Source organism: Scyliorhinus canicula, chromosome 8 (assembly GCF_902713615.1).
Source record: "Scyliorhinus canicula chromosome 8, sScyCan1.1, whole genome shotgun sequence".
Lineage (NCBI taxonomy): Eukaryota > Metazoa > Chordata > Chondrichthyes > Carcharhiniformes > Scyliorhinidae > Scyliorhinus > Scyliorhinus canicula.
The window spans coordinates 168263730-168291618 of NC_052153.1; the positions used below are offsets into that span (position 1 = coordinate 168263730).

Sequence of the window (27889 nt, forward strand, 5' to 3'; positions counted from 1 at the left end):
CAGGAGTAAAAAGTCGAAGTTCAAAGTGTGAATGAAATTTTTTCCAGAACGAAACTGCAGTAAACACTTTCTATAAATTTGAAGATATGTCATTGCAGCCCGGTCAAGCGGAATGTGCATCCTGCGGGACGTGGGAAGTTGTGCAAATACAAAGTGCCCTCAATGACTACAGCTCCAAGAAGTCTTGCCAGCTGCAGAAATGTGAGCTCTGGGTTGTGGAACTTGACTGGCATTGGAGTCACTGTGGTGCATTCACAAGGTGCAGGATTACATCCATAGCATACTTAGAGAGCTGGTCACACTGCTGCTAAGAGATACAGAGGCAGAAAGAGAATGGGTGAATGTCACAGTACCTACTAGAAATGGGCAGGTAGTGCAGGAATCCCCTGAGACTATATCACTCTCTAATTGCTTTTCCATTTTGGATATTGGTGAGTGAAATGGTTCCGCAGAGGACCGTAGCAAGAGATAGGTTTGTGACACCATTTGTAGCTCAGTTGCACAGGAGGGGAGGGGAAAGAGTGCTATTATGCTCAGGATTCCATAGTTACAGGAGTATAAAGGCATTTCTGTGGCCATGGGCATGTATCTAGGATGGTGTATTGCCTTCCTGATGCCATGGTCAAGGATGTCACAGAGAGGCTGCAGGACATTCTTTTGGGAAGCGTCCACAACAAGAGGATATGGTTCACATTGGGACCAATGACATAGATGGGAAAAGGGATGAAATCCTGAAATTTTAGGGTGTTAGGAAGTGAATGAAGAAGTAGAACCTCAAGAGCAGTAATCTCAGGATTACTTGTAATGCCACATGCTAGTGAGGATAACAATAGGAAGATTGAGCAGTTTAATATATGGCAGGAGAAATGGAGTAAGAGAGGGCTTTAGATTTCTGAGGCATTGGGACTGGTTCTGGGGCATGTGGTACCTGTATAGGAAAGATCTGTTACTCCCGAACAGGGCTGGGGCTAATATCCTCACGGTGAGGTTTGTGGTGCTGTTGGGGAGGGTATGAACTGGATTGGCAGGTTGATGGGACCCGAGGAAAATTCAGAGTGGAGAGGCGAAAAACTGTCTGTGGGAAGTCGAGAAGTATTAACTGAGAAGGATTTTATAAACTAGTGTAGTATCAGGGTAAATAGAATATTTGGAGAGTAGGAGAGTAAGTCATTAAATGAGGTCAAACTAAGAGGGAAAAGTAAAAAAGCCTATATCAGGGTTAATGTACAGCTATGTGAATGCAAAGAATGTGCTCAATAAGATTGGTGAACTACAGGCAGATTGACAAATGGGAATTATGATAATATTGCTATAACAGAGACCTGCCTCAAAGAAGGGCTGGACTGTGGTTACGCACTTTGGAAGGAGGAACGGAGACATAGGGCGGGATTGTCCCGTACCCGGCAGGGCGGGGGGTCCCGGCGGGATGGAGTGGCGTGAAATACTTCGGCGTTGGCCCGCCCCAAAGGTGCGGCTAGGCCGGCAGCGGAGTGGTTTGCGACCCGCCGACTAGCGTGGAAGGCCTTTGGCACCACGCCAGCCGGGACCGAAGGGACTCCGCCGCCCGGCGCAAGTCCATGCATGCGCGGGAGCGTCAGCGGCTGCTGCCGACATCCCCGCGCATGCGCGGGGGGGGTTTACCTACACGTCGGCCATCGTGGAGGCTGACACAACCGGCGCGTAGGAAAAGAGTGCCCCCACGGCACAGGCCCGCCCGCGGAGCGGTGGGCCCCGATCGCAGGCCAGGCCAGTGTGGGGGCACCCCCCCGGGGCAAGATTGCCATGTCCCCCGCCAGGACCCCGGAGCCCGCCCACGCCGCCGGGTCCCGCCGGTAAGGGACCTATTCTGATCTACGCCGGCGGGACTGGCAAAGAACCAGCGGGACTTCGGCCCATCGCGGGCCGGAGAATCGCCGGGGGGCCGCTGTGAGCGGCCGCCGACCGGCGCAGCGCGATTCCCGCCCCTGCCGAATCTCAAGTGCTGGAGAATTCGGCGGATGGTGGGGCAGGATTCACACCGCCCCCCGGCGATTCTCCGACCCGCCGGTGCGGGGGGTCGGAGAATCCTATCCCCAGACTATTTTCTAGATGGGGAAATGCTTCGGAAATTAGAAGCACAAAGGCACTTGGGAGTCCTTGTTCAAGATTTTCTTAAGGTTAATGTGCAGGTTCGGTCGGCAGTTAGGAAGGCAAATGCAATGTTAGCATCCATGTCGAGAGGACTAGAATACAAGAGCAGGATGTAAGGCTCTGGTCAGACCCCATTTGTAGTATTGTGCACAAATTTTGGGCCCCGTATCTAAGGAAGGATGTGCAGGTCTTGGAAAGGGTCCAGAGGAGGTTCACAAGAATGATCTCTGGAATGAAGAGCTTGTCGTATGAGGAAAGGTTGAGGACTCTGGGTCTGTACTCATTGGAATTTAGAAGGATGAGGGGGGATCTTATTGAAACTTACAGGATACTGCGAGGCCTGGATAGAGTGGACGTAGAGAGGATGTTTCCACCTGTAGGAAAAACTAGAACCAGAGGACACAACATTCTCAGATTATCCCCATAACCCAGTAACCCCACCTAACATTTTTGGACACTAAGGGCAATTTAGCGTGACCAATCCACCTAACCTGCACATTTTTGGACTGTGGGAGGAAACCGGAGCACCTGGAGGAAACCCACGCAGACACGGGGAGAACGTGCCGACTCTGCATAGACAGTGACCCAAGCCAGGAATTGAACCTGTGACCCTGGAGCTGTGAAGCAACCGTGCTACCATGTCACACTGTGCTACCATGTCACCCTGTGCTACCGAAAATACTGTCCAATCTCAGCAGGTCTGACTGCATCTGTGGAGAGAGAAGGGAGCTAACATTTTGAGGCTGGATGACTCTTTTTCAAAACTGGGGAGATCTGGAAATAGGGTCAGGTTTATACTGTTGTGAGGGGGGGGGGGGGAGAGTGGAGCAGTGGGGCCTGATAGAGGGTGAGCGATAGGTGGAGATCGACAAAGGTGTTGTGGACAGAAAGGCGAAGGGAAATTAAATGGTGAAGGTAATGACGAAGAAGGGTGCTGATTGAGGCACATTAAGAGATCAGAATATGTTAATGATGGAACAAAGGTGAGCAGTGAGTTAAAGGACAACCTGGAACAGGGAACAGATAAATAGATGTGAAAAATCTGCCCTTGCTACAGTTACCTCCATTGTCAGACTGTTGCTAAATGCAAATAAAAAGAAAAAGCAGGCAATTAATAAAAAAGTCACACAAACCTCTCTGTCAACAGCTTCTTTAACAGTAACATCACCGCTGCTGCTGTTCACTGTGAAGTAAAACAATGCTAATTCTCCCTCCAGACCATAAGAGAGCAGGTCACCATCTTTATCATCAGCTGCTATCCGGAAAACAGATGTACCTGAGGTGCAAACATGAAATATCAGTATTTAGACAATGAGGTATCTATCAATGGTGAGAGAAGAAAACAGATAGAAAGGAAATGATTATTGCAACAGTGGAAATGGTTGAAGACGAGGAAAATAACGAGCATCTAAACCAGTACAAAAAAAATAGGAAAATAAAAATTAAACTCTAACAACCAAACAAAAATCCTGAATTCATACACCCTCTACTTGATACCGGAAAGGAGTAAATCCACTCCAACGTCACAAAAAAAAGGAATAGGAAAGTAAGGAAATTGGGAATAATGACAGATATGAGAAGGACATAATTGACAAAAAAAAAGACAATTGAGTAATTTGACATTATAGAGTTTCTATTTGCCTATATGTTAGTTACTTGTCCATTGTGCACACACACTATGTGAAGTAAGATTAATTTCTCTCGCCTTCACAGATTCAAAATGGAAGGTGGACCTTCCAATTGCCGCATGACTCTTTCCTAACCCTTTCAGGGTGGTAAGTATAAATGCTGGGTGTAATAGAAGCAGTAATTTAATTATTACTGCAGGGAAGGAGGGTAGTTGACTGTTTTAAAAGGCTGCAATAAGATAAATGGGGACTTGAGATTTCTGGGCAACAGGCAGCGTAAGTACAGGATGCCTGATTCAGCAGTGGGAGGCTGGAGTAAAGATGAGGACATAGGAATGCAGGAACAGGAATTCTATTCAGCCCTCGGGGCCTGTCCAACCTTCAGCATCTGTTTCTGTCCCTGTGCAACTTCCTGTTTCCATCTGCATAACTCCTTGTGCTTTCTAACTTCGTGTCATCTGCTAAGTTTCACACTCAACACTCTATCTAATCATGTGTTGAAACGCTGAGGCCACTGTACAGGTCATTGAGAAACACTTGTCAAATTCCACTTATTAGAGTACATAACCTTAAGCCACACTCTGTCTCATATCTCCCAACCAATTGCCAACACACGTCAGAAAGTTATCTCCAATTCCATTGCACTTTTGCATTTGCTAATAGCCTATTGTGCAGAATTTTACTAAACATTTTTCAGATAGAAAATATCCATAGATTCTTCCCTCTGCCCATGTGAAGGACCTGGTTCAAAATAACCAACTGGGGTCATCAGACATCCTTGCCTCCACAAATCCAGGCTGATCAGCTTATACTCGTCCAAATGTACACCAATTCTGCACGAATAACGAGCCAGTTGGAGAGAGGGCAGTCAATTCGCTGATACATTGTGAAATGAAATGAAAATCGCTTATTGTCACAAGTAGGCTTCAAATGAAGTTACTGTGAAAAGCCCCTAGTGGCCACATTCCGGCGCCTGTTCAGGGAGGCTGGTACGGGAATTGAACCGTGCTGCTGACCTGCCTTGGTCTGCTTTCAAAGCCAGCGATTTAGCCCTGTGCTAAACCAGCCCCAAAGGATGTGTTACTGGCTGAATTACAGGATCAGAGGATTAAATGTTGAAGACAGGAAGACAAGCAGACAATGGGAACACCATAATCCCAAGAATGGTCACATAGTTCAGAAAGATGTTCAATGACCTCACTAGGTAAGGTAACGAAAAACACCGTGGCCAGTCCAGGTCAGTTTCCTTTTGTGGTTAAGGGCATCGGGGTAAATTGGGAGCAGTGGCGTTCATATTTTTGGAAGCTTTAAATACCCTTAGGGTTCCAAAATGTGTCTTCGGCATGGACAGGCACTTCTGATGCAAACTGTGCCTATTGTGCTTGCCTATGTGCCATTGTAATGTAAACACATTGGCAGAGGAAGGGTTAACATAATAATAATATAGTAATAATAATCGCTTATTGTCACGAGTAGGCTTCAATGAAGTTACTGCGAAAAGCCCCTAGTCGCCACATTCCGGCGCCTGTTTGGGGAGGCCGGTACGGGAATTGAACCTGTGCTGCTGCCTTGTTCTGCATTACAAGCCAACTGTTTAGCCCACTGGGCAGCATGGTAGCACCGTGGTTAGCACAGTTGCTTCACAGCTCTCGGGTCCCAGGTTCAATTCCCGGCTTGGGTTACTGTCTGTGCGGAGTTTGCACTTTCTCCCCATGTCTGTGTGGTTTTCCTCCGGGTGCTCCGGTTTCCTCCCACAGTCCAAAGATGTGCGGGTAGGTGGATTGGCCATGATAAATTGCCCTTAGTGTCTAAAAAGGTTAGGTGGGGTTATGGGGATAAAGGGGATAGGGTAAAGGCATGAGGTTGAAGTAGGGTGGACTTTCCAAGGGCCAGTGCAGACTCAATGGGCTGAATGGCCTCCTTCTGCACTGTAAATTCTATGATTCTATGATTCTAAACCAGCTCATGGGACTGGAGAAAAGCACTATCCACAGTATGATGTATAGAATCCCATGGTAACAGACTCAGAGAACAGTCCAGGAGGAGCCAGCTGTGAGTGCAACACCATGCATGGCAGTAACTAGGATCGATATATTGTTAAGGATTACCAACAAATAGCTCATGTTTAAACATACAAATTTCAAGGTCTCACCGATGAGACACCCAATTAATCCAAAACACAACACGGACACCATCTTAGTGAAGTGGTTAGCATGAGCGCACTTAACAGCCAAAAAATGTATGCAGAGCAGGCTGATTGTGACGTCACTGATCCTCCCTTAACCATGCCCGTTTGCAAGTGATACGCAATAGTAACAGTCGTACCGGCCTCCCCAAACAGGCGCCGGAATGCGGCGACTAGGGGCTTTTCACAGTAACTTCATTGAAGCCTAATCGTGACAATAAGCGATTTTCATTTCATTTCATTTTCATTTCATAGTATGAAGAAATCCCGACAAGCACTATTTAAAGGGCCCGACAACAACCTACAGGTTGGTTGCTGAGTGATTTATTCTGGTTGTTGCTCCATTTTTGGTGTTTTAATATTTGCTTCAAGTCGGGTGAGTGGCTCCCAAGATGTGTTGTTTAATATGCTGCTATACCTCACCATCAAGAGGAAGTCAAGGAAGAGGAGGAGTAGGGGTTGAAGAGGAGGAAAAGGAAGTGCTGCACGGTAGCGCAGTGGTTAGCACTGTTGCTTCATAGTGCCAGGGTCCCAGGTTCGATTCCCAACTTGGGGCACTGCCTGTGCGGAGTCTGCAAATTCTTCCTTTGTCTGCGTGGGTTTCCTCCGGGTGGTCCGGTTTCCTCCCACAAGCCCTGAAAGACGTGCTGTTTGGAGGTATTGGGAAGAAGGCTCATTAAACGTAGCACTTGGCCTTCCTTACTACTCCCTGTCAACTGTACAGGGAGATGGGGTGGTGGAGGCAGTGGATGGCCAGCCCACCCTGGGGGCTATTAAGGTCCCTAATTAATGGTCACTGGGTGCCTCACCTTGTCTCCGCCTCCAGCTTAGCTGTGGCAGTGGGAGCGGTGGGGGGAATGGGGGCCATGCCATGTGGGAAGTCCTACAGCTTTTACTGGGTGAGCTGGTATCACACAACTGGGGCCGAACATCCTTTGAGTGTCCCTGTGCTCAAAGATTATATTTAACTGTCTACCCCTGACCTCTCACCTCCTAACCACCCATCTCCCCCATTCCCCTTGATGGGGTCTGCCTGCCGATACCCGCTCAGTAGCACAGTGGTTAGCGTTGTTGATTCAGATCGCCAGGGTCCGAGGTTCGATTCCCAGCTTGGGACACTCTCTGTGCGGAGTCTGCGCGTTCTCCCCGTGCCTGCGTGCGTTTCCTCCGGGTGCTCCGGTTTCCTCCCACAAGCCCTGAAAGACGTGCTGTTAGGTAATTTGGACATTCTGAATTCTCCCTCGGTGTACCTGAACAGGTGCCGGAATGTGGCGACTGGGAGATTTTCACAGTAACTGCATTGCAGTATTAATGTAAGCCTACTTGTGACAATAAAGATTATTATTATTAGACCACTCGAATATTGGCTGTTATGAGGGTCTTCAAAATCTCTCCGGTGTTTGTCGAAAGTTTGGCTGTAGTATTCTTTAACTTGAAGACAGTGTTCATACATTCACCCACTATGGTCACCGAAGCCCTGGTGTCAACATCCATTGCAAGGGGTCTACCATTCACCCTTAAGGCGGATTAAATCAGAGCCGTTTTCATCATATTGACAGCATTCAACTGATTCATCAAATTCTCTTCTCCAGAATTCTTCCCCCGATGTTCAGTGGTGCTATGGACTGTTGTTGCTGATTGTTTTGGCCCTGGCACGCTTTGCCTCATCCACAACGTGCTTGAATATACCCCATTCAGTTACAACAGAAGCACATGAACTCCCGAACATGACAGATCTCCTGGGGACAGTCTCCCCTGTGACGATAGCAGTCCATCTCGGATTCAATTGTACTCCCCTCAGACTCAGACAGACTCTTCGTGGTCCCTCACTGCAGAGTTAAACTCATAACGATGGAGGATAATCGATGGCCTTGGGTTGTAATGTTTTTTAACCAATTTCACTATCTGGTCAAAGATCTTAGAGAGTCGGGTGCCTCCGGGGATGGGAGGTTCCTAATCAAGTTGTAGGTCTGGGACCCGCAAGCTGTCAGAAGTATCTCCTTGTCCTTGTCTGTGATCTTGTTTGTGGTAAAGAAGAAACAGAGTTGTTCGACGTACTAACTCCATGACACATCCCTTGGGCAAATGGATCTGGTTTCCCGATGATCGGCATTTTCACTCACGGTCTAAATGATTCTGACTGTTGCAGGGGGTTCTCTATTTTCTCAACCGTTCCTTCCGCCCCTCCTCGATTCACGATGAGGTGGGGGGGGGAGGGGGTGAAACACGTCTTTTAAGGGGAACGCATCTCCGCGGAACCTCACTTCGTTGCCCAATGCCGATCTCCACCCTGGCAACTGCCGTTTCCTTGGGCCGGCCGACCACGCTCTTGCCGCGGTGTGGGACCTCAGGTATGGAGGTCCCCCTCCAGGTTTCTCCTGTTGCTGGCGGTTATGGGCAGCCTTCTCCTGGGGCGGGGGAAACAGAAAACAACATTGTTGGACAGGTCAACACATGCAGCCCAAGATGTGGTGGCTGGTGGCTTCAGTGGCCAGGGCACCCAGCCAAGGCGGCCGGTATGGGTGCCAGTATGTAGTGGATGGTGAGGGTTCTGCCACCCTCCAGGTGGTGGGTTCGGGGGGGGGGGGGGGAATAAGGTTACGGGTGTGTGGGGCAGGGTTAGGTGCTAGGGACGCAGGGCACATCCTGGCCTCCCTGAAGAGGTTGTGCAATTTCTTTCTGCAGCGCCGGCAGGCTCGGATGGTCTTTCTGGTGGCACATACTGGGGCTGGTTTAGCTCACTGGGCTAAATCGCTGACTTTTAAAGCAGACCAAGCAAGCCAGCAGCACGGTTCGATTCCCGTACCAGCCTCCCCGGACAGGCGCCGGAATGTGGCGACTAGGGGCTTTTCACAGTAACTTCATTGAAGCCTACTCGTGACAATAAGCGATTTTCATTTCATTTCATAAGGGCACTCAGCAAACCTTGCAGTAGAAGAGCTTTGACAAAGAGTCATTCAGACTTGAAATGTTAGCTGTTTTCTCTCTCCTCAAGCCTGCTGAGATTGTCCAGCATTTTCTGTTTTTGTTTCAGATTCCAGCATCCGTGAACATTTTCTTTTATTTTCGGAAATTCATTGTTGGAGCCCATTATAATTTATTTAAATACTGTAGTTGGGGGAACTGAACGTTCCTGGCTGTGTGGGGATGTGGCGAGGAGGGAGGGGAGGCAGGAAATTAAGGAGGGGCAGTGGGGGGGGGGGGGGGTATTTGGGGGGAGTGGAAGTGGAAACCAGGTTGACTGCTCATTACATTGAAGTCGGCCACCAATTGGAGCAAGGAAGGCTCCAGTTAGTGAATATTTTGTGCTCCGCTGATATTTTCCCGGTGTTGAAGTCTAATCGCAGTCCCCCACCTTCCAACACCACTACATGCCCCACTGCTGAATGTGGAGCCCGGCAGCTGAATTTAGGTAGCCTCCAAGCAGTTGGTCAGGTGGCCATCAGAGCCAGATACTCCACACCCAAATGATGCAGCCACAGGGATGAAATGCTACAACAAAAGGTTTTCCTCCTCCCCTCCACTCCAATGTTCATTCCGTCTTCTGACTTCTTTATTTAATTCATTAATTGCAGAGGGTGCCTCTATATTCAGGTATCCTCGTGCTTAACTGCCTGTCTTGGCAAAGCCCACCTCTCCTGTTGGGGCTACCATTCTGACATCACTGTGGGTCCTCCAATCCGGCCTCCAGCCTGGGAAACCCCAAGCAGAAGGGTATGCCACTGGACGTGCTGCTGAACTGCCAGAATCGGGACAATCCCATACAGTGCTTAACGTCAGGGTCTCGATGTCCACCGGAAAATTTAGCCCATGGACAGGCTTTAGTGTAACTGTTGGGGTTTCGGCCTACCAACTGTAGAACCAGTGGGAAACCTGTGTCGTTCGTGAGGAGGAAGCCCAACCAGATTAAGAGGCTCTCAGGCACGTAACTGCCCAGCGTCGGGTCTTTCCTGGGATTTTTGGTTTGGGCGGGGAGAGATCCCTGCCTACCGGAGAGCTGCTGGTCAGTCAGCGGGAGCAATGGCTGCTGCCAGTAATACACCAGGGAGAGGCCCAAGACCACTGAGGAATCCAGGCTACAGGTCAGTAGGATGAGATGGGAGTTGCAGGGAGGGATGAGATGGGAGTTGCAGGGAGGGGTGGAGGTGGGGTGGCCTTTAGTGGATCCCCTCTTCCCTTTACCAGGTTCCTCAATCAGGTACTAAGTATCTTTGAAAGTGGGACTTCCACAACCCCCAAAGGCCACAGGCAAACTCAACAGACAAACTCAAACCACAAGATTCTGCTCCATGCAGGGATAATTATTGTCAAGTGGCTCAATAGAGAGCCTAATTGACAAGCAAATTAATAATATTGGATTGAGAAAATTTACATATTTCGAACAGCATATTTTACAGCTTTATACTGGTGTACCTCTCGGTGCATCTTCAGTTATACGGACAACAGTCATATTCGTCAGAAATGTCGGAGCCAGGTTTTGTGACCAACCTAATGTAGAATTTTCTGTAAAATCAAAAAGACAATAATATTCACTATTAATATATTCAAATTAGGCACACTCACAACGTCCCAAGGAACAGTTTGAATAACATCAATTGAAGGTTAAAATACCTGAGCCTTCAGAATGGCTAACTACCCACTCAACACTGTCAGGATGCATATTTTTATACAATGGAAATGGCATAAAGCTGAAGTACGTTCGCTGTGGAAATCAATTAGCAACCTTTTTCTCTCTCTCAGCAACTTACCCCCTATCCAAACATGTAGCTTACATGGAGGAACAGTTGACTTTGTATTTATGGGGCTTTTCACAGTAACTTCATTGAAGCCTACTCGTGACAATAAGCGATTTTCATTTTCATTCAAAGCTGTCTGTTGCAAACTAATTGATTGAGATTGGTTGCCAATTTTAGTCAATTAATCAATTATTGCTGGAAAAAGACATTTGTCGAAGCTCTTTGTCTTGAGCTCATTTGGTCAATCATAATAATGCCAATGTCAGGGGAAACAACAACTTTGTGAGCAGAGGGTGCTGGTTGGTTGGCCACTGGACTCTGAATGGTAGAGGCATTGCAATGAAGAATGCACAAGTTAATTGTGACTGACAGTTAACTACTAAGGTGAAAATTTAAACCAGGAAGCTTGACTCAGATTGTTTGAAGCACTTCCATAAGGAATGATCCAGTGAGTGGCTATCACTTATTTTGTTTAGCTGATAGCCATTTACTGGTTCATTCCTCATTCAATTACCAGCCTAGTGGAAGGCAGATCATATTAACCTTCACCTCATGTTGCCTAGCAATTCCTGATTTCCATTCCTTTCACCTGCTTGGAGGTATGACTCCTTGGTGGGGTAATGCTGTGTATTGACCCAGTTCCCACTAGAACCCAATTCAAATGACTGTTATTCAAGTTAGACCATGAGACCATAAGGCGTATGAGCAAAGTAGGCCACTCGGCTATCGAGTCTACTCTGCCATTTGATGAGATCATGGCTGATCTGATTTAATCCTCAACTCCCCCCGCCTTATCCCCATTACCCTTGATTCTATTACTGGTTAAAAATCTGTTTATCTCAGACTTGAATATATTTATCGACCCAGCCTTTCAGCTCTCTGTGGGAAAGAATTCCACAGATTCACTACCCTCTGAGAAAATAAATTCCTCTTCATCTCTGTCTTCAATGGGTGACCCTTTACTCTGAGATGATGGCCTCTGGTCCTAAACTCCCACAAGAAGAAACATCCTCTCAGCATCAACCCAGTCTTTCTCCATCTAAATAATATTCAGCTCATTTATTCTTCCTATGAAAATGCACAATTTCACATTGTCCGACATTTTATTCCACCTGCCAAGATTTTGCCCACTCACCTAATCTGTCTCTATGCCTCTGGAGGCTATTTGTGTTAAACTCACCACTTATCTTCCCACCTATTTTTGTGTCATCCGCAAACTTGGCAATAGTGTATTTCCTTCCCTCGTCCAAGTCATCAATATTAATGTAAATAATTGTGGCGCGGCATTGATCCCTGTGGCACTCTACTAGTTACAGGTTGCTATCCTGAAAATGCACCTCTTATACCAACTCTCTGTCTTCTATCAGTAAGCCAATTCCTTATCCTTGCTAATGTACTACTCCTAAAATCACAGGCTCTTATCTTATCAAGTAGCATTTTGTGTCGTACCTTATTGAACACTTTTTAGAAATCCAAGTATATTACATCTACTGGTTGCCCTTCATTACCCTGCTCATTACCACCTCAAAGAATTCTAATAAATTTGTCAGGTGTGGGCAGAATGGTGGCATAGTGGTTAGCACTGTTAGTGGTTAGCACTGGTTAGCCTCACGGTTCGATCCTGGTCCTCGGTCACTGTCTGTGTGGGGTTTGCACATTCTCCCCGTGGGTTTCACCCCCACAACCCAAAGATGTGCAGGGTAGATGGATTGGCGACACTAAATTGCCCGTTAATTGGAAAAAGATAATTGGGTACTCTCAATTTATTTTAAAGTATTTGTCAAGCATGATTTCCCTTTCATGAAGTTTATTCATTCTGCGTTTATAAATGATCTGCTATTACATCCTTTATAATCAATTCTAACATTTTCCCAATGGCAGAGGATAAGCCTATAGTTAATTGTTTTTTGTCTCCCTCCTTTTTTGAATAAAAATTTTCTAATTCTCTGGGACTTTTCCAGAACTTATGAATTCTCGGAAGGAGAATCCACTATCTCTAGCTACTTCCTTTAATATCCTGTGATGCAGCCCGTCTGGTCCAAGGGACTTATCGGCTTTTAGCCCCATTAACATTTCTAGTCCTTGCTCCCTAGTGATTGTTTTTGTATGTATTTCCTCCCTCCCTTCTGCCCCTTGATTATTTATTTTTGAAATGTTATTAGTGTCCTCCATTATGAAGACTGGCACAAAGTATTTATTTAACTCCTCTGGCATTTCCTGATTCCCGATTATTATTACCCTAGTCTCATTCTCTAAGGGGCCTATGCTCACTTTGGCCTCTCGCTTCATTTTTATATATTCAAAGAAGCTCTTGCTATCCATTTTTATAATCTGTTTTGCTAATTTACCCTCATACGTTCTCCCTCTTCATTATTTTTTTGGTCATCATTTGTTGGTTTTTAAAACTTTCCCAATCCTCTGGCTTACCACTAATCTTTGCCACATTATATGTTTTTTCATTCAGTTGAATATTATCCTTCACTTCCTTGGATAACCATTTATTCCCATCCTAGAATCCTTCTTCCTTACTGGGATGTATTTTTGTTGTGAGTCATGAGCTTCTTTCAGAAACATCTGCCATTGCTGATCAACCATCTTTCCTGTTAAACTCTTTTCCCAGTCCACTCCAGCCAACTTTGCCCTCATTCCTTTATAATTATTCTTATTTACGTGTAGTACAGTTGTTTCTGAGCCATGTTTCTCACTCTCAAATTGAATGCTAAATTCTACCATGTTATGGTCACTGCTTCCTTGGGGATCTTTTATTCTGAGACTGTTTATTAAACCTGCCTCATTGCACGTTACCAAATCTAAATTAGTCCGATCCCTGGGTGGATCCACAACATATTTTTCTAGGAATACACTCTTTGAATTCTTCCTCATGGCTACCTCTGTCAATTTGATTTTCCCAATCTACATTAAAATTAATCCATGATTGGGCAGCACGGTGGCACAAGTAGTTGGCAATGCTGCCTCATGGCGCCGAGGTCCCAGGTTCGATCCCGGCCCCGGGTCACTGTCCGTGTTGAGTTTTCACATTCTCCCCATATTTGCGTGAGTTTGCCCCCACAACCCAAAGATGTGCAGGCTAGGTGGATTGGCCACGCTAAATTGCCCCTTAATTGCAAAAAACAAATTGGGTACTCTAAAATTTAAAAAAATTAATCCATGATTAAAGTACTGCTTTTTTCACATGCCTTTTTATCTCCTAATTTATTCTTTATCCTATAGTGTAGTTACTGTTAGGGGGCCGATACACTACTCTTCTTCCTCTTAGAGTTATAGTCATAGAGCTTTACAGAATGGAAAGAGGCACTTCGGCCCATCGCATTCGTGCCGGCCATCAATCATCTAATCCCATTTTTCAGCCTTGAATGCTATGGCATTTCAATAATAATAATAATGTTTATTATTGTCACAAGTACGTTTACATTAACACTGCAATTAAGTCACTGTGAAAATCCCCGAGTCACCACACTCCGGCGCCTGTTCGGGTACACATTCAGAATGTCCAATTCACCTTTTGGGACTTGCGGGAGGAAACTGGAGCACCCGGAGGAAACCCACGCAGACACTGAGAGAACATGCACAGATAGTGACCCAAGCTGCGAATCGAACCTAGGGCCCTGGCGCTGTGAAGCGACAATTCAAGGACTCATCTGAACACTTCTTAAAAGTTGTGAGGGTTCCTGTCCCTACCAGATTCCAAATACCCTCTGAGTGAAAAAAAAATTCTTCTCATCGCCTCAAAATCTCTCGCCCATTACCTTAAATCTATGCCCCCTGGTTATTGACCCCTTCCTACCCACTCTACCTATGTCCCTCATAATTTTATACACCTCAATCAGGTCCCCCCTCAACCTTCTCTGCTCTAGGGAAAACAACCCCTGCCTATCCAATCTCCCTTGGTGGCTGAAACGTTCCAGCCCAGACTACATCCTGGCCAATCTCCTCTGCACTCTCTCCAGTGCAATCACTTCCTTCCTATAGAATTGCACACAGTAATCCAGCGGGGGACTAATCAGTGTTTTATACAGCCCCAGCATTACCTCCATGCTCTTATATTGAATTGCTCGGTTAATAAAAGCAAGTCTCCAATATGGCTTCATAACCATCTTATCTATCTGCCCTGCACTCTTAAGACATATGGACATGCACATCAAAATCCCTTTGATCCTCTGTACCTCCGAGTGTCCGACCATTCATTGTATATTCCCTTGCCTTGTTAGTCCTCCCAAAATGCAATACGCCACACTTTTATTTCTTACCTCCACCCATATGGATTCGACACTTTCCGATCCAAGATCATTTCTCCCTATTGCATTTATTCCATCTTGTGCTAATAAAGCTGCCCCATCACCATTTCCTTCCTGCCTGTCCTTATGAAAAGTCACATACTCCTGAATAGTTAGATCCCAGTTTTGATCCACCTGTAACCACTTCTCTGCAATGGCTATGAGATCAGACACATTAACCTCAATTTGTGCCGATAATTTATTGATTTTGTGCCGAATACTACATGCATTGAAATAATTTTGCCTTGTTAGCATATTTTCACCTTTTGACCCTATTTTTTGCTTTTTAAAAATTTTTGTACACTGTACCTTCCTGTCACACTTTGGATATCATTACCTAAATAGCTGCCTTGCAATGTTGTCATGTCCTTTTGCTTTGTAAGACTACATATCCCTTCCACACAACCATCTCGCCCTCTATTTAGTTTGAAAGTCTCTCTACCTCTCTAGTTATGCAAGAACACTGGTCCCAGCAGGGTTCAGATGGAGGCTGTCCCAACGGTACAGCCTCTGCTTCCCCAGTGCCACATGAACCAAAATTTCTTCCACACCAGTCTTTGAGCCACGTATTTATCTCTCTACTTTTTTGTACCCTATGCCAATTTGCATGTGGCTCAGGTAATAATCCAGAGATCATAGCCTTGGAGGTTAAGATGATAAGACCATAAAACATAGGAGAATAATTAGGCCACTCGGCCCATCGAGTCTGCTCCGCTGTTCAATCATGGCTGATATGTTTCTCATTCTCCTGCCTTCTTCCCATAATCCCTGATCCCCTTATTAATCAAGAACCTATCTAACGCTCTTAAAGACACTGAATGATTTGGACTCCACGGACTTCTGCGGCAATGAGTTCCACAGATTCACCACCCCTCTGGTTGAAGAAATTCCTCCTCATCTCAGTCTTAAAGGATTGTCCCTTCACTCTGAGGCTGTGGCCTTGGGTTCTCGTTTTTCCTACAAGTGTAAACATCCTCTCCATGTCCACTCTATCCAGGCCTCGCAGTATCCTAAGTTTCAATAAGATCCCCCCCTCATCCTTCCAACTCCAACGAGGGCCAACACAGGCTTGGAGGGCCGAAGGGTCTGTTTTTAGTGCTGTAATTTACTTTGTTCCTTGCTCTTTTAGTATAAACCCAGAGTCCTCAAAAACTCCTCATATGACCAGCTCTTCATTCCAGGGATCATTCTTGTAAACCTCCTCTGGACCTTAAGGCCAGAACATCCTTCCTAAGATATGGGGCCCAAAACTGCTCACAATACTCCAAATGGGATCTGACCAGAGCCTTATACAGCCGCAGAAATACATCCCTCTTCTTGCATTCTACCCCTCTCAACAAGAATGCTAACATTGCATTTGTCTTCTTAACTGCTGACTGAACCTGCATGTTAATCTTTAGAGAATCCTGAACTTGGACTCCTAAGTCCCTTTGTGCTTCTGATTACCAAAGCCTTTTCCCATTTAGAAAATAGTCTATGCCACCATTCTTCCTACCAAGATGCATAACCTCACACTTTCCCACATTGTATTTCATCTGCCTCTTCTTTTTCCACTCTCCTAGCCTGTCCAAGCCCCCCTGTTTCTTCAGTACTACCTCCCCTTCTACAGTTCTTTGTATCATCTGTAAATTTAGCAACAGTGTCTTCAGTTCCTTCTTCCAGATCATTAATGTATATTGCGAAAAGTTGTGGTCCCAGCACCGAACCCTGAGGCACACCACTAGTCACCGGCTGCCATCCTGAAAAAGACCCCTTTATCCCCACTCTCTGCCTCCTGCCAGTCAGCCAATCCTCTACCCATGCTAGTATCTTACCCTTAACACTATGGGCTCTTAACATATTTAACAGCCTCCGATATGGCATTTGTCAAAGGGCTTCTGGAAATCTAAATAGATCACTTCTACTGGTTCTCCTTTGTCAAACATTTTTGTTACCTCCTCGAAGAACTCTAACAGATTTGTCAGACATGACCTCCCTTTGACAAAGCCGTGCTGACTCAGTCCTATTTTTTTTTAAATATAATTTTTATTGGAATTTTTTACAGAAAATATAAAACATAACAACAAACAATGAAATGCAACAAAGTAACCCATAATAACTGTAACACCCCCAGACCGTATCGACGCATGTATCACATCCCCCACTCCCCCAACCCCAATGAACAACAAAAGAACTTAAAAATAAATTTAAATTAAATAAACAAACATAGTCATCGTCCGCCACCCCCCACCTTTTCCCTCCCCCTTCCCCCCCTCCCCCCCGGGTTGCTGCTGCTGCTGTCCCCGTACCCTATTGTTGAGCCAGAAAGTCGAGAAAAGGTTGCCACCGCCTAAAGAACCCTTGTACCGACCCTCTCAGGGTGAATTTGACCTTCTCTAGCTTAATGAAACCCGCCATGTCATTGATCCAGGTCTCCACGCTTGGGGGCCTCGCATCCTTCCATTGTAGCAAGATCCTTCGCCGGGCTACTAGGGACGCAAAGGCCAGCACACCGGCCTCTTTCGCCTCCTGCACTCCCGGCTCCACCCCAACCCCAAAAATCGCGAGTCCCCATCCTGGCTTGACCCTGGATCCCACCACCCTCGACACCGTCCTCGCCACCCCCTTCCAGAACTCCTCCAGTGCCGGGCATGCCCAGAACATATGGGCATGGTTCGCTGGACTCCCCGAGCACCTGACACACCGGTCTTCACCCCCAAAGAACCTACTCATCCTCGTCCCAGTCATGTGGGCCCGGTGCAGCACCTTGAATTGGATGAGGCTAAGCCGCGCACACGAGGAGGAAGAATTAACCCTCTCCAGGGCATCAGCCCATGTCCCGTCTTCGATCTGTTCCCCCAGTTCCCCCTCCCACTTAGCTTTCAGCTCCTCTACTGATGCCTCCTCCGCCTCCTGCATAACCTTGTAGATATCAGATATCTTCCCCTCTCCGACCCAGACCCCCAAAAGCACCCTGTCGCTCACCCCCCTCGCGGGAAGCGAAGGGAATCCCTCCACCTGCCGCCTAGCAAATGTCTTTACCTGCAGATACCTGAATATAGAACACTACAGCGCAGTACGGGCCCTTCGGCCCTCGATGTTGCGCCGACCTGTGAAACCATCTGAAGCCTATCTGACCTACACTATTCCATTTTCATCCATATGTCTATCCAGTGACCACTTAAATGCCCTTAAAGTTGGCGAGTCTACTACTGTTGCAGGCAGGGCGTTCCACACCCCTACTACTCTCTGAGTAAAGAAACTGCCTCTGACATCTGTCCTATATCTCTCACCCCTCAATTTAAAGCTATGTCCCCTCGTGTTGGTCATCACCATCCGAGGAAAAAGACTCTCACTGTCCACCCTATCTAACCCTCTGACTATCTTATATGTCTCTATTAAGTCACCTCTCAGCCTTCTCCTAACGAAAACAACCTCAATTCCCTGAGCCTTTCCTCGTAAGACCTTCCCTCCATACCAGGCAACATCCTAGTAAATCTCCTCTGAACCCTTTCCAAAGCTTCCACATCCTTCCTATAATGTGGTGACCAGAACTGCACGCAGTACTCCAGGTGTGGCCGCACCAGAGTTATGTACAGCTGCAGCATGACCCTGTGGTTCCGAAACTCAATCCCCCTGCTTATAAAGGCTAGCACACCATATGCCTTCTTAACAGCCCTATTAACCTGGGTGGCAACTTTCAAGGATTTATGTACCTGGATGCCGAGATCTCTCTGTTCATCTACACTACCAAGAATCTTGCCATTAGCCCAGTACTCTGCATTCCTGTTACTCCTTCCAAAGTGAACCACCTCACACTTTTCCGCATTAAACTCCATCTGCCACCTCTCAGCCCAGCTCTGCAGCTTATCTATGTCCCTCTGTATCCTATAACATCCTTCAGCACTATCCACAACTCCACCGACCTTCGTGCCATCTGCAAATTTACTAACCCATCCTTCTACACCCTCTTCCAGGTCATTTATAAAAATGACAAACAGCAGTGGCCCCAAAACAGATCCTTGCGGTACACCACTAGTAACTGAACTCCAGGATGAACATTTGCCATCAACCACCACCCTCTGTCTTCTTTCAGCTAGCCAATTACTGATCCAAACCGCTAAATCACCTTCAATTCCATACTTCCTTATTTTCTGCAATAGCCTACCGTGGGGAACCTTATCAAACGCCTTACTGAAATCCATATACACCACATCAACAGCTTTACCCTGATCCACCTGTTTGGTCACCTTCTCAAAAAACTCAATAAGGTTTGTGAGACATGACCTACCCTTCACAAAACCGTGTTGAGTATCGCTAATCAACTTGTTCTTTTCAAGATGATTATAAACCCTATCTCTTATAACCTTTTCCAACATTTTACCCACAACCGAAGTAAGGCTCACAGGTCTATAATTACCAGGGTTGTTTCTACTCCCCTTCTTGAACAAGGGGACAACATTTGCTATCCTCCAGTCTTCCGGCACTATTCCTGTTGACAAAGACGACATAAATATCAAGGACAAAGGCTCTGCAATCTCCTCCCTGGCTTCCCAGAGAATCCTAGGATAAATCCCATCTGGCCCAGGGGACTTATCTATTTTGATATTTTCTAAAATTGCTAACACCTCCTCCTTTTGAACCTCAATTCCATCTAGCCTGGTCGACTGAACCTGAGTGTTCTCCTCGACAACATTGTCTTTCTCCCGTGTAAACACTGACGAAAAATATCCATTTAATGCTTCCCCTATCTCCTCTGATTCCACACACAACTTTCCACTACTATCCTTGATTGGCCCTAATCTTACTCGAGTCATTCTTTTGTTCCTGATATACCTATAGAAAGCCTTAGGGTTTTCCTTGATCCTATCCGCCAACGACTTTTCGTGTCCTCTCCTCGCTCTTCTTAACTCTCCCTTTAGGTCCTTCCTGGCTAACTTGTAACTCTCAAGTGCCCTAACTGAGCCTTCATGTCTCATCCTAACATAAGCCTTCTTCTTCCTCTTGACAAGTGCTTCAACTTCCTTAGTAAACCACGGCTCCCTTGCTCGACAACTTCCTCCCTGCCTGACAGGTACATACTTATCAAGGACACGCAGTAGCTGTTCCTTGAAAAAGCTCCACATTTCGATTGTACCCATCCCCTGCAGTTTCCTTCCCCATCCTATACCTCCTAAATCTTGCTGAATAGCATCATAATTGCCTTTCCCCCAGCTATAATTCTTGCCTTGCGGTATATACCTATCCCTGCCCATTGCTAAAGTAAACATAACCGAGTTGTGATCACTATCACCAAAGTGCTCACCTACATCTAAATCTAACACCTGGCCGGGTTCATTACCCAGTACCAAATCCAATGTGGCCTCGCCCCTTGTTGGTCTGTCTACATACTGTGTCAGAAAACCCTCCTGCACACACTGCACAAAAACTGACCCATCTATAGTACTCGAACTATAGTATTTCCAGTCAATATTTGGAAAGTTAAAGTCCCCCATAACAACTACCCTGTTACTCTCGCTCCTGTCAAGAATCATCTTTGCAATCCTTTCCTCGACATCTCTGGGACTATTCGGAGGTCTATAGACAACTCCCAACAGGGTGACCTCTCCTCTACTGTTCCTAACCTCGGCCCATACTGCCTCAGTAGACGAGTCCTCAAGCGTCCTTTCTACCGCCGTAATACTTTCCTTGATTAACAATGCCACACCCCCCCCTCTTTTACCATCTTCTCTGTTCTTACAGAAACATCTAAATCCTGGAACCTGCAACAACCATTCCTGTCCCTGCTCTACCCATGTCTCCGAAATCGCCACAACATCGAGATCCCAGGTACCAACCCATGCTGCAAGCTCACCCACCTTATTCCGGATGCTCCTGGCGTTGAAGTAGACACACTTCAAACCAGCGTCCTGCTTGCCGGTGCCCTCTTTCGAACTTTAACCCTATCCCTGACCTCACTACTCTCAACATCCTGTACACTGGGACTACAATTTAGGTTCCCATCCCCCTGCTGAATTAGTTTTAACCCCCCCCGAAGAGCACTAGCAAATCTCCCCCCCAGGATATTGGTACCCCTCTGGTTCAGGTGAAGACCATCCTGTTTGTAGAGGTCCCACCTACCCCAGAATGAGCCCCAATTATCCAGGAAACCAAAACCCTCCCTCCTGCACCATCCCTGTAGCCACGTGTTCAACTCCTCTCTCTCCTTATTTCTCACTTCGCTAGCACGTGGCACGGGTAACAACCCAGAGATAACAACTCTGTTTGTTCTAGCTCTCAGCTTCCACCCTAGCTCCCTGAATTTCTGTCTCAAATCCCCATCTCTCTTCCTACCTATGTCGTTGGTACCTATGTGGACCACGACTTGGGGCTGCTCCCCCTCCCCCTTAAGGATCCCAAAAACACGATCAGAGACATCACGAACCCTGGCACCTGGGAGGCAACATACCAACCGTGAGTCTCTTTCGTTCCCACAGAACCTCCTGTCTGTTCCTCTAACTATGGAGTCCCCAATGACAAGTGCTCTGTTCCTCTTCTCCCTTCCCGTCTGAGCAACAGGGACAGACTCTGTGCCAGAGACCTGCGCCCTATTGCTTACCCCTGGTAAGTCGTCCCCCGCAACAGTATCCAAAACGGTATACTTGTTATAGAGGGGAACGACCACAGGGGATCCCTACACTGCCTGCCGGTTCCCTCTCCCTCCCCTGACGGTAACCCATCTACTTTCTTCTTTTACCTGAGGTGTGACTACCTCCCTATAACTCCTCTCAATAACCTCAATATGTTCCCCGGGGGAGTCCAAATTTCTCCTCCAACTCCCCCAGGCTCGCAAACCTCCCATCCATAAACAGGTCCCTCAGCTGTCTGATGCCCGCTCTGTGCCAACCCTGAAATCCCCCATCAATGTTCCCCGGGACGAACCTATGGTTCCCCCTTAACGGAGACTCCATCGAGCCCCCCACTTCTCCCCTATGTCGCCTCCACTGCCCCCAAATCTTGAGGGTAGCCGCCACCACCGGACTCGTGGTATACCTCGTAGGAGGGAGCGGCCACGGCACCGTTACCAGAGCCCCCAGGCTTGTATCTCCACAGGACGCCCTCTCCATCCGTTTCCATGCTGCCCCCTCCCCCTCCATTACCCACTTGCGCACCATCGACACATTGGCCGCCCAATAATACCCCGAGAGATTGGGTAACGCCAGCCCCCCCCCCCCCCCCCCCCCCCCCATCTCTACCCCGCTCCAAGAAGACCCTCTTCACCCTCGGGGTCCCATGCGCCCAAACAAAGCTCATGACCCTTCTAAAAAAGGCCCTAGGGATAAAGATGGGCAAACACTGAAAAAGGAACAAGAACCTCGGGAGAACTGTCATTTTGACGGACTGCACTCTACCCGCCAACGATAGCGGCACCATGTCCCACCTTTTAAATTCCTCCTCCATCTGCTCCACCAGCCTGGTAAAATTAAGCTTATGGAGAGTCCCCCAACTCCTGGCCACCTGCACCCCCAGGTATCTGAAACTCTTCACTGCCCTCTTAAATGGGAGTCTCCCAATTCCCTCCTCCTGATCACCCGGGTGTACTACAAATACCTCACTCTTGCCTAAATTTAACTTATAGCCCGAGAAGCCCCCAAATTCCGCTAACAGCTCCATCACCCCCGGCATTCCCCCTTCTGGATCCGCCACATACAACAGCAGGTCGTCCGCATACAGCGATACACGATGTTCCTCCCCACCCCGCACCAGACCCCTCCATCTCCCTGACTCCCTCAACGCCATAGCCAAAGGTTCAATCGCCAGTGCAAAGAGCAAGGGGGACAGGGGGCACCCCTGCCTGGTCCCACGGTCGAGCCTAAAGTACTCCGATCTCCTTCCATTGGTAACTATACTTGCCATCGGAGCCGCGTAGAGCAGCCTCACCCATTTGATGAATCCCACCCCGAAACAGAACCGCTCCAGCACCTCCCACAGGTACCCCGACTCAACTCTATCAAACGCTTTCTCCGCATCCAGCGCCACCACTATCTCCGCCTCCCCCTCCACTGCCGGCATCATAATAACATTTAGCAATCTCTGCACATTTGTGTTGAGCTGCCGTCCCTTGACAAATCCTGTCTGATCCTCGTGTATCACCCCTGGCACACAGTCCTCTATCCTGGTGGCCAGGATCTTCGCCAGCAACTTAGCGTCAACATTGAGGAGCGAGATAGGCCTGTATGATCCACACTGCAAGGGGTCCTTATCCCGCTTCAGGATCAGAGATATCAGTGCTAGCGACATCGTCGGGGGCAAAGCCCCCCCCCTCCCATGCCTCATTGAAGGCTCGCACCAACAGGGGGCCCACCAGATCCGCATTCTTTTTATAAAATTCCACTGGGAACCCATCCGGCCCCGGCGCCTTACCTGACTGCATTTGTCCAATCCCCCTGACTAGCTCCTCCAACTCTATCGGCGCCCCCAGCCCCTCTACCAGCTCCTCTTGAACCCTTGGGAACCGTAGCCTGTTCATGAAGCTCTCCATCCCCCCTCTCCCCATCGGAGGTTCTGACCGGTACAGTTCCTCGTAGAAGTCCCTAAAGACCCCATTTACTTCTGTCTCCTTCTGCACTACATTCCCACCCCTATCCATCACTCCACCAATTTCCCTAGCCGCATCTCGCCTGCGGAGCTAATGCGCCAACATCCTGCTCGCCTTCTCCCCATACTCATATACCACGCCCTGCGACCTCCTCCACTGTGCCTCCGCCTGCGACCTCCTCCACTGTGTCTCCGCCGACTCAGTCCTATTTTATCATGCACTTCCAAGTACTCTGCAATCTCATCTTTGATAATGGACTCTAAAATCTTACTCGTGACCGAAGTCAGGCTAACCGGCCTATAGGTCCAGTTGTCTGCCTCCCTCCATTCTTAAACAGCGGTCTCACATTAGCCATTTACTACGACCCTCCCTGTCTTCAGTGATTCCTGAAAGATCATCACCAATGCCTCCACAATCTCCTCAGCTATCTCCTTTACCCTGGGCCGTACTCCATCCGGTCCAGGTGATTTATACACCTACAGACATCTCTCTTGTTTAATTTTGTGCCTCACTCCTCAAACTCTCTATGCAGAACCTCTATCCTCATTCTATCTATGTCATTGGTACCTACGTGGACCACAACAATGGGATCCTCCCCCTCCCGCTTTCTAGCCTGGAGCAGCTATCCCGAACCCTGGCTTGGGGCAGGCAACACAGCCAGCGGGACTCTCAACCCTGGCTACCGAGAACAGTGTCTATTCAACTAACTATACACTATACTATCCTTGACTAAGACTACATTTCTCATTTCTCCCCACACTTGAATGTCTCACTGTACCACAGTGCTATGGTCGGTTTGATCATCCTCCCTGCAGTTCCTGCTCTCGTCCACACAGGGAGCAAGAATCTCAAACCTGTTGGACAATGGCGGGGCCTGAGGCTCCTGCAGTGCTACCTCTTGGATCCCTCTACCTGCCTCAGTTGTAGTCACACACCCTTGCCCCTGACCACTGAACAAATTCAAGGTAGTCAAAGCAGGGGGAGCGACTGCCTCCTGAAACACAGCACTGAGGTAACTCTCCCCCTCCCTGATGTGTCGCAATGCCTGAAGCTCAGACTCCAGCTCATCAACTCTGTGGCAAAGTTCCTCAAGAGACCAACATTTGCTACAGATGTGGTCACTATAAACCACAATGGGGTCCACCAACTCCCACATGCTGCAGCTACAACACATTGCCTGGCCCTCCATCATTATTTTAAAAAAATTTAAGTGCCCAATTCTTTTGTTTTCCCAATTAAGGGGCAATTTAGCTTGTCCAATCCACCTACCCTGCACATCTTTGGGTTGTGGGTGTAAGATCCACAAAGACACAGAGAGAATATGTGAACTCAAATAGACAGTGATCCGGGCTGGGATCGATCCTGGGTCCTCAGCGTCATGAGGCAGCAGTGCTAACCATGCGCTACTGAGCCGCCCATCCCTATTTTATTTAATCAGATTTTAATTTGTTTGTAATTTTACTACTGATGTTTAGTGTTCAGTAACCTTTTCAACCTAGCCTTTAATTTCAAAGCAAGCTTGAAAAGAAAGAAGAGAGAAATACTCATCGACCAAACACTGTGATATTACACGGGTGTGTTCACTCCACGTTGTAGAATTGCTGAGGCCTATCTCCCAGCTCTCCAGTCTTGGCCTGCTCCTGGCCTCGCTGACCTCTGACCTCACTGCAGCTGTTTTTTTCATTACGAGACTAACACCGCTGAGCCCGAACCTGTCCTCAGTTCATATCCAACCACATGTGCTTTCACCATTCTCACTGAATAGCTATCAGGAGCGGGCACACAATGTTTTTCTCTTCCCAAAACAAGGAAATCAAAGTGCCAATGGCCTTCCAATGATCAATCAATAGCATAGTCCAGAGATGGAAATTGGAAAATTCCTGTTTTTAATGGCTTGGTGATAGAGTATAGTTTTATTCATATAGGTGCCAGATGAATGCATGTAGCTAACAGGCAAAATATTAGAAGTGTCTTGACTGTGGGGACTCAGTCATTGTCTCATATAATGAATTAACCATTGTATTCCAGTGTATTCAGCACTAAGAATGTATTGTTCTCGGTTTAACCAACTAATCAGTTCTAGTAAGGTCTCTGCCAAGCTGTAAAACTTAGCAAAGTTTGAGAAATATGATAGATAGATAGATAGATAGAACAGTACAGCACAGAACAGGCCCTTCGGCCCTCGATGTTGTGCCGAGCAATGATCACCCTACTCAAACCCACGTATCCACCCGTAACACAACAACCCCCCCCCCCCCCAACATTACTTTTTAGGACACTACGGGGAATTTAGTATGGCCAATCCACCTAACCCGCACATCTTTGGACTGTGGGAGGAAACCGGAGCACCCGGAGGAAACCCACGCACACACAGGGAGGACGTGCAGACTCCGCACAGACAGTGACCCAGCCGGGAATCGAACCTGGGACCCTGGAGTTGTGAAGCATTTATGCTAACCACCATGCTACCGTGCTGCCCTGAATATACCCAGTATTTTTCCGAAGACTGTGCACACAGATGCCAAGCTAGTTTTGAACAAACCAGGAGGTATCACCTGGAATTAGATGCCAATGAGGGATTAAACCAGAGATAAGAATTCCATTAAAAGTAGGACCTTGTGGTCGAGGTCTTTGTTCCTGAATTCATGAATCATCTATCTGTTTGTTTGTGTTAAGTAATTGCTTTTGTGTGCTTATGCTGTTTGCCATGTTCTTGACCTTTTTATGTATTGTTTGAGATTTAGTTTCTCAGTTTTTATTAAGTTCTTATTCAATTGTATAACAATGAGTAATTAACAATAATAAAGTCGTATTTTTGATCACTCCCGCGAACCGGACTACCAATTCCTACTAGAAGGTAAAATGAGAGTCCCACCCATGATTAGGAAGTGGGTAGCGGGGGAGGGGTCGGCATGGGAGCGGATGGTGTTGCTCGTTCTGGTTGAGTGTGCTTAACACTCAATTTGGCTCTGTTTCGTTACTTAGCTCTGGAGTCGCCAGGCATCGTTAAGATGACGCCACAAGTTTCAAGGTCAAGTTCAAAGCAATAAAACCATACACCAATTAGTAAGTTCAAACAACTGAGTTTATTATAATACAATTATAATACTACCCATGCACACGCTAAGATGATTAAACTATTCCTACCACTAAATAAACCAATACTTATCTCAAAGGGAACTGCCGGATCAGGGGACAACGCCTCTTGCTCTGCTCTGGTCTGCAGACTTCAGGTTGGTACGGGTTAAAAGGGGTCAGGGGTGTCTATCTCTGGTAGCGATCGTTGTGAGACACTTACTTGCTGGCGGCTGCTGTCCCAAACCTCTCCTCTCTCTCGTTCAAGGTCTTCTTTGGCAAAAGCTGGTTGAGATGCTGGTCCAGAGGGGAGGGCTGGTTAAGAAGAACGAACTATGTGTGGGACCTGTCTTTTATAGGTCCCAGGGCTTTGCGCCCTTTTGGGCGGACCCTTTTCCTGCTGGGAATCGATTGGGTCTCTTCCCAATCGATATGTTTGAATCCCCCAATACTGAGGCTGTTCCTTGGCTACTGGGCGGGCCTTCAGGTGCTTTGTTTTCGAACCCCGCTGGTGCCGTGTCTGGTTTCCCATACACTGTTGCAATCACTTCCCCATTTGTGTCCATTGTCCCTGGGATCGTTCCATTACTATGTTAACTATCCCGGAGATTGCCTCATTAGTGTGCGGAATGTTCGTTTTGGTGCTGTCTGCTCTCTTAGCAGACAGAATACACATTGGCTTGGTGCAGCCTGCTTGTGCTGCAAACATTGTCCATTTTAACCTGCAAGCTTTGCGTTCCTCCATTTTGTATTTAGGGAATGGCCAACTTCGGTGGCTACAATGGAGGCGGCGTCATGTAAAGACACCAGTTTGGGAGCACTGGTATTGGCACCTCTGCCGTTCTCGCCGGCCTGATACTCCACAAGTCGGGTGGTAATCCGGCTCTGAGGATCTGGGGGCAATGGAGGAGATATAAGAGAATGGAGGGAGCATCGATTTGGATCCCGATTTATAATAACCACAGGTTTGTTCTGGGTCGGCTAGATGGTGGGTTCCGGTGGTGGCCGAGGGCAGGAATTGGAAGGATGGGGGATCTATTTATAGACGGGAGCTTTCCCAGCTTGAAAGCTTTGGAGGATAAATTTGAATTGCCAGCAGGGAATGGTTTTAGGTATTTGCAGGTGCGAGACTTCCTGAGAAAACAGGTGCCAGCCTTTCCGCTGCTGCCGCCACGGGGAATACAGGATCGAGTGGTTTTCAGTACCTGGGTGGGAGAGGGGAAGGTATTGGATATTAACCAGGAGCTTTTTGAGGTGGAGGAAACCCCAGTGGAGGAGCTTAG

At 47.4% G+C, this 27889-nt stretch overlaps 1 protein-coding gene across 10 annotated transcripts in view; it reads right to left on the minus strand.

The window, feature by feature from the left end:
• Positions 1-27889, minus strand: part of LOC119970680 (cadherin-related family member 2-like) — a 257761-nt gene that overhangs the window by 227085 nt on the left and 2787 nt on the right. For all 10 annotated transcript variants that reach the window (XM_038805691.1, XM_038805693.1, XM_038805688.1 and 7 more), the window contains exons 3-4: positions 10357-10446; positions 3264-3406 (exon numbers count right to left, since the gene is read on the minus strand). In XM_038805691.1, coding sequence (XP_038661619.1) covers positions 3264-3406; positions 10357-10446 — 233 coding nt within the window. The remainder of the gene's footprint in view (positions 1-3263; positions 3407-10356; positions 10447-27889) is intronic.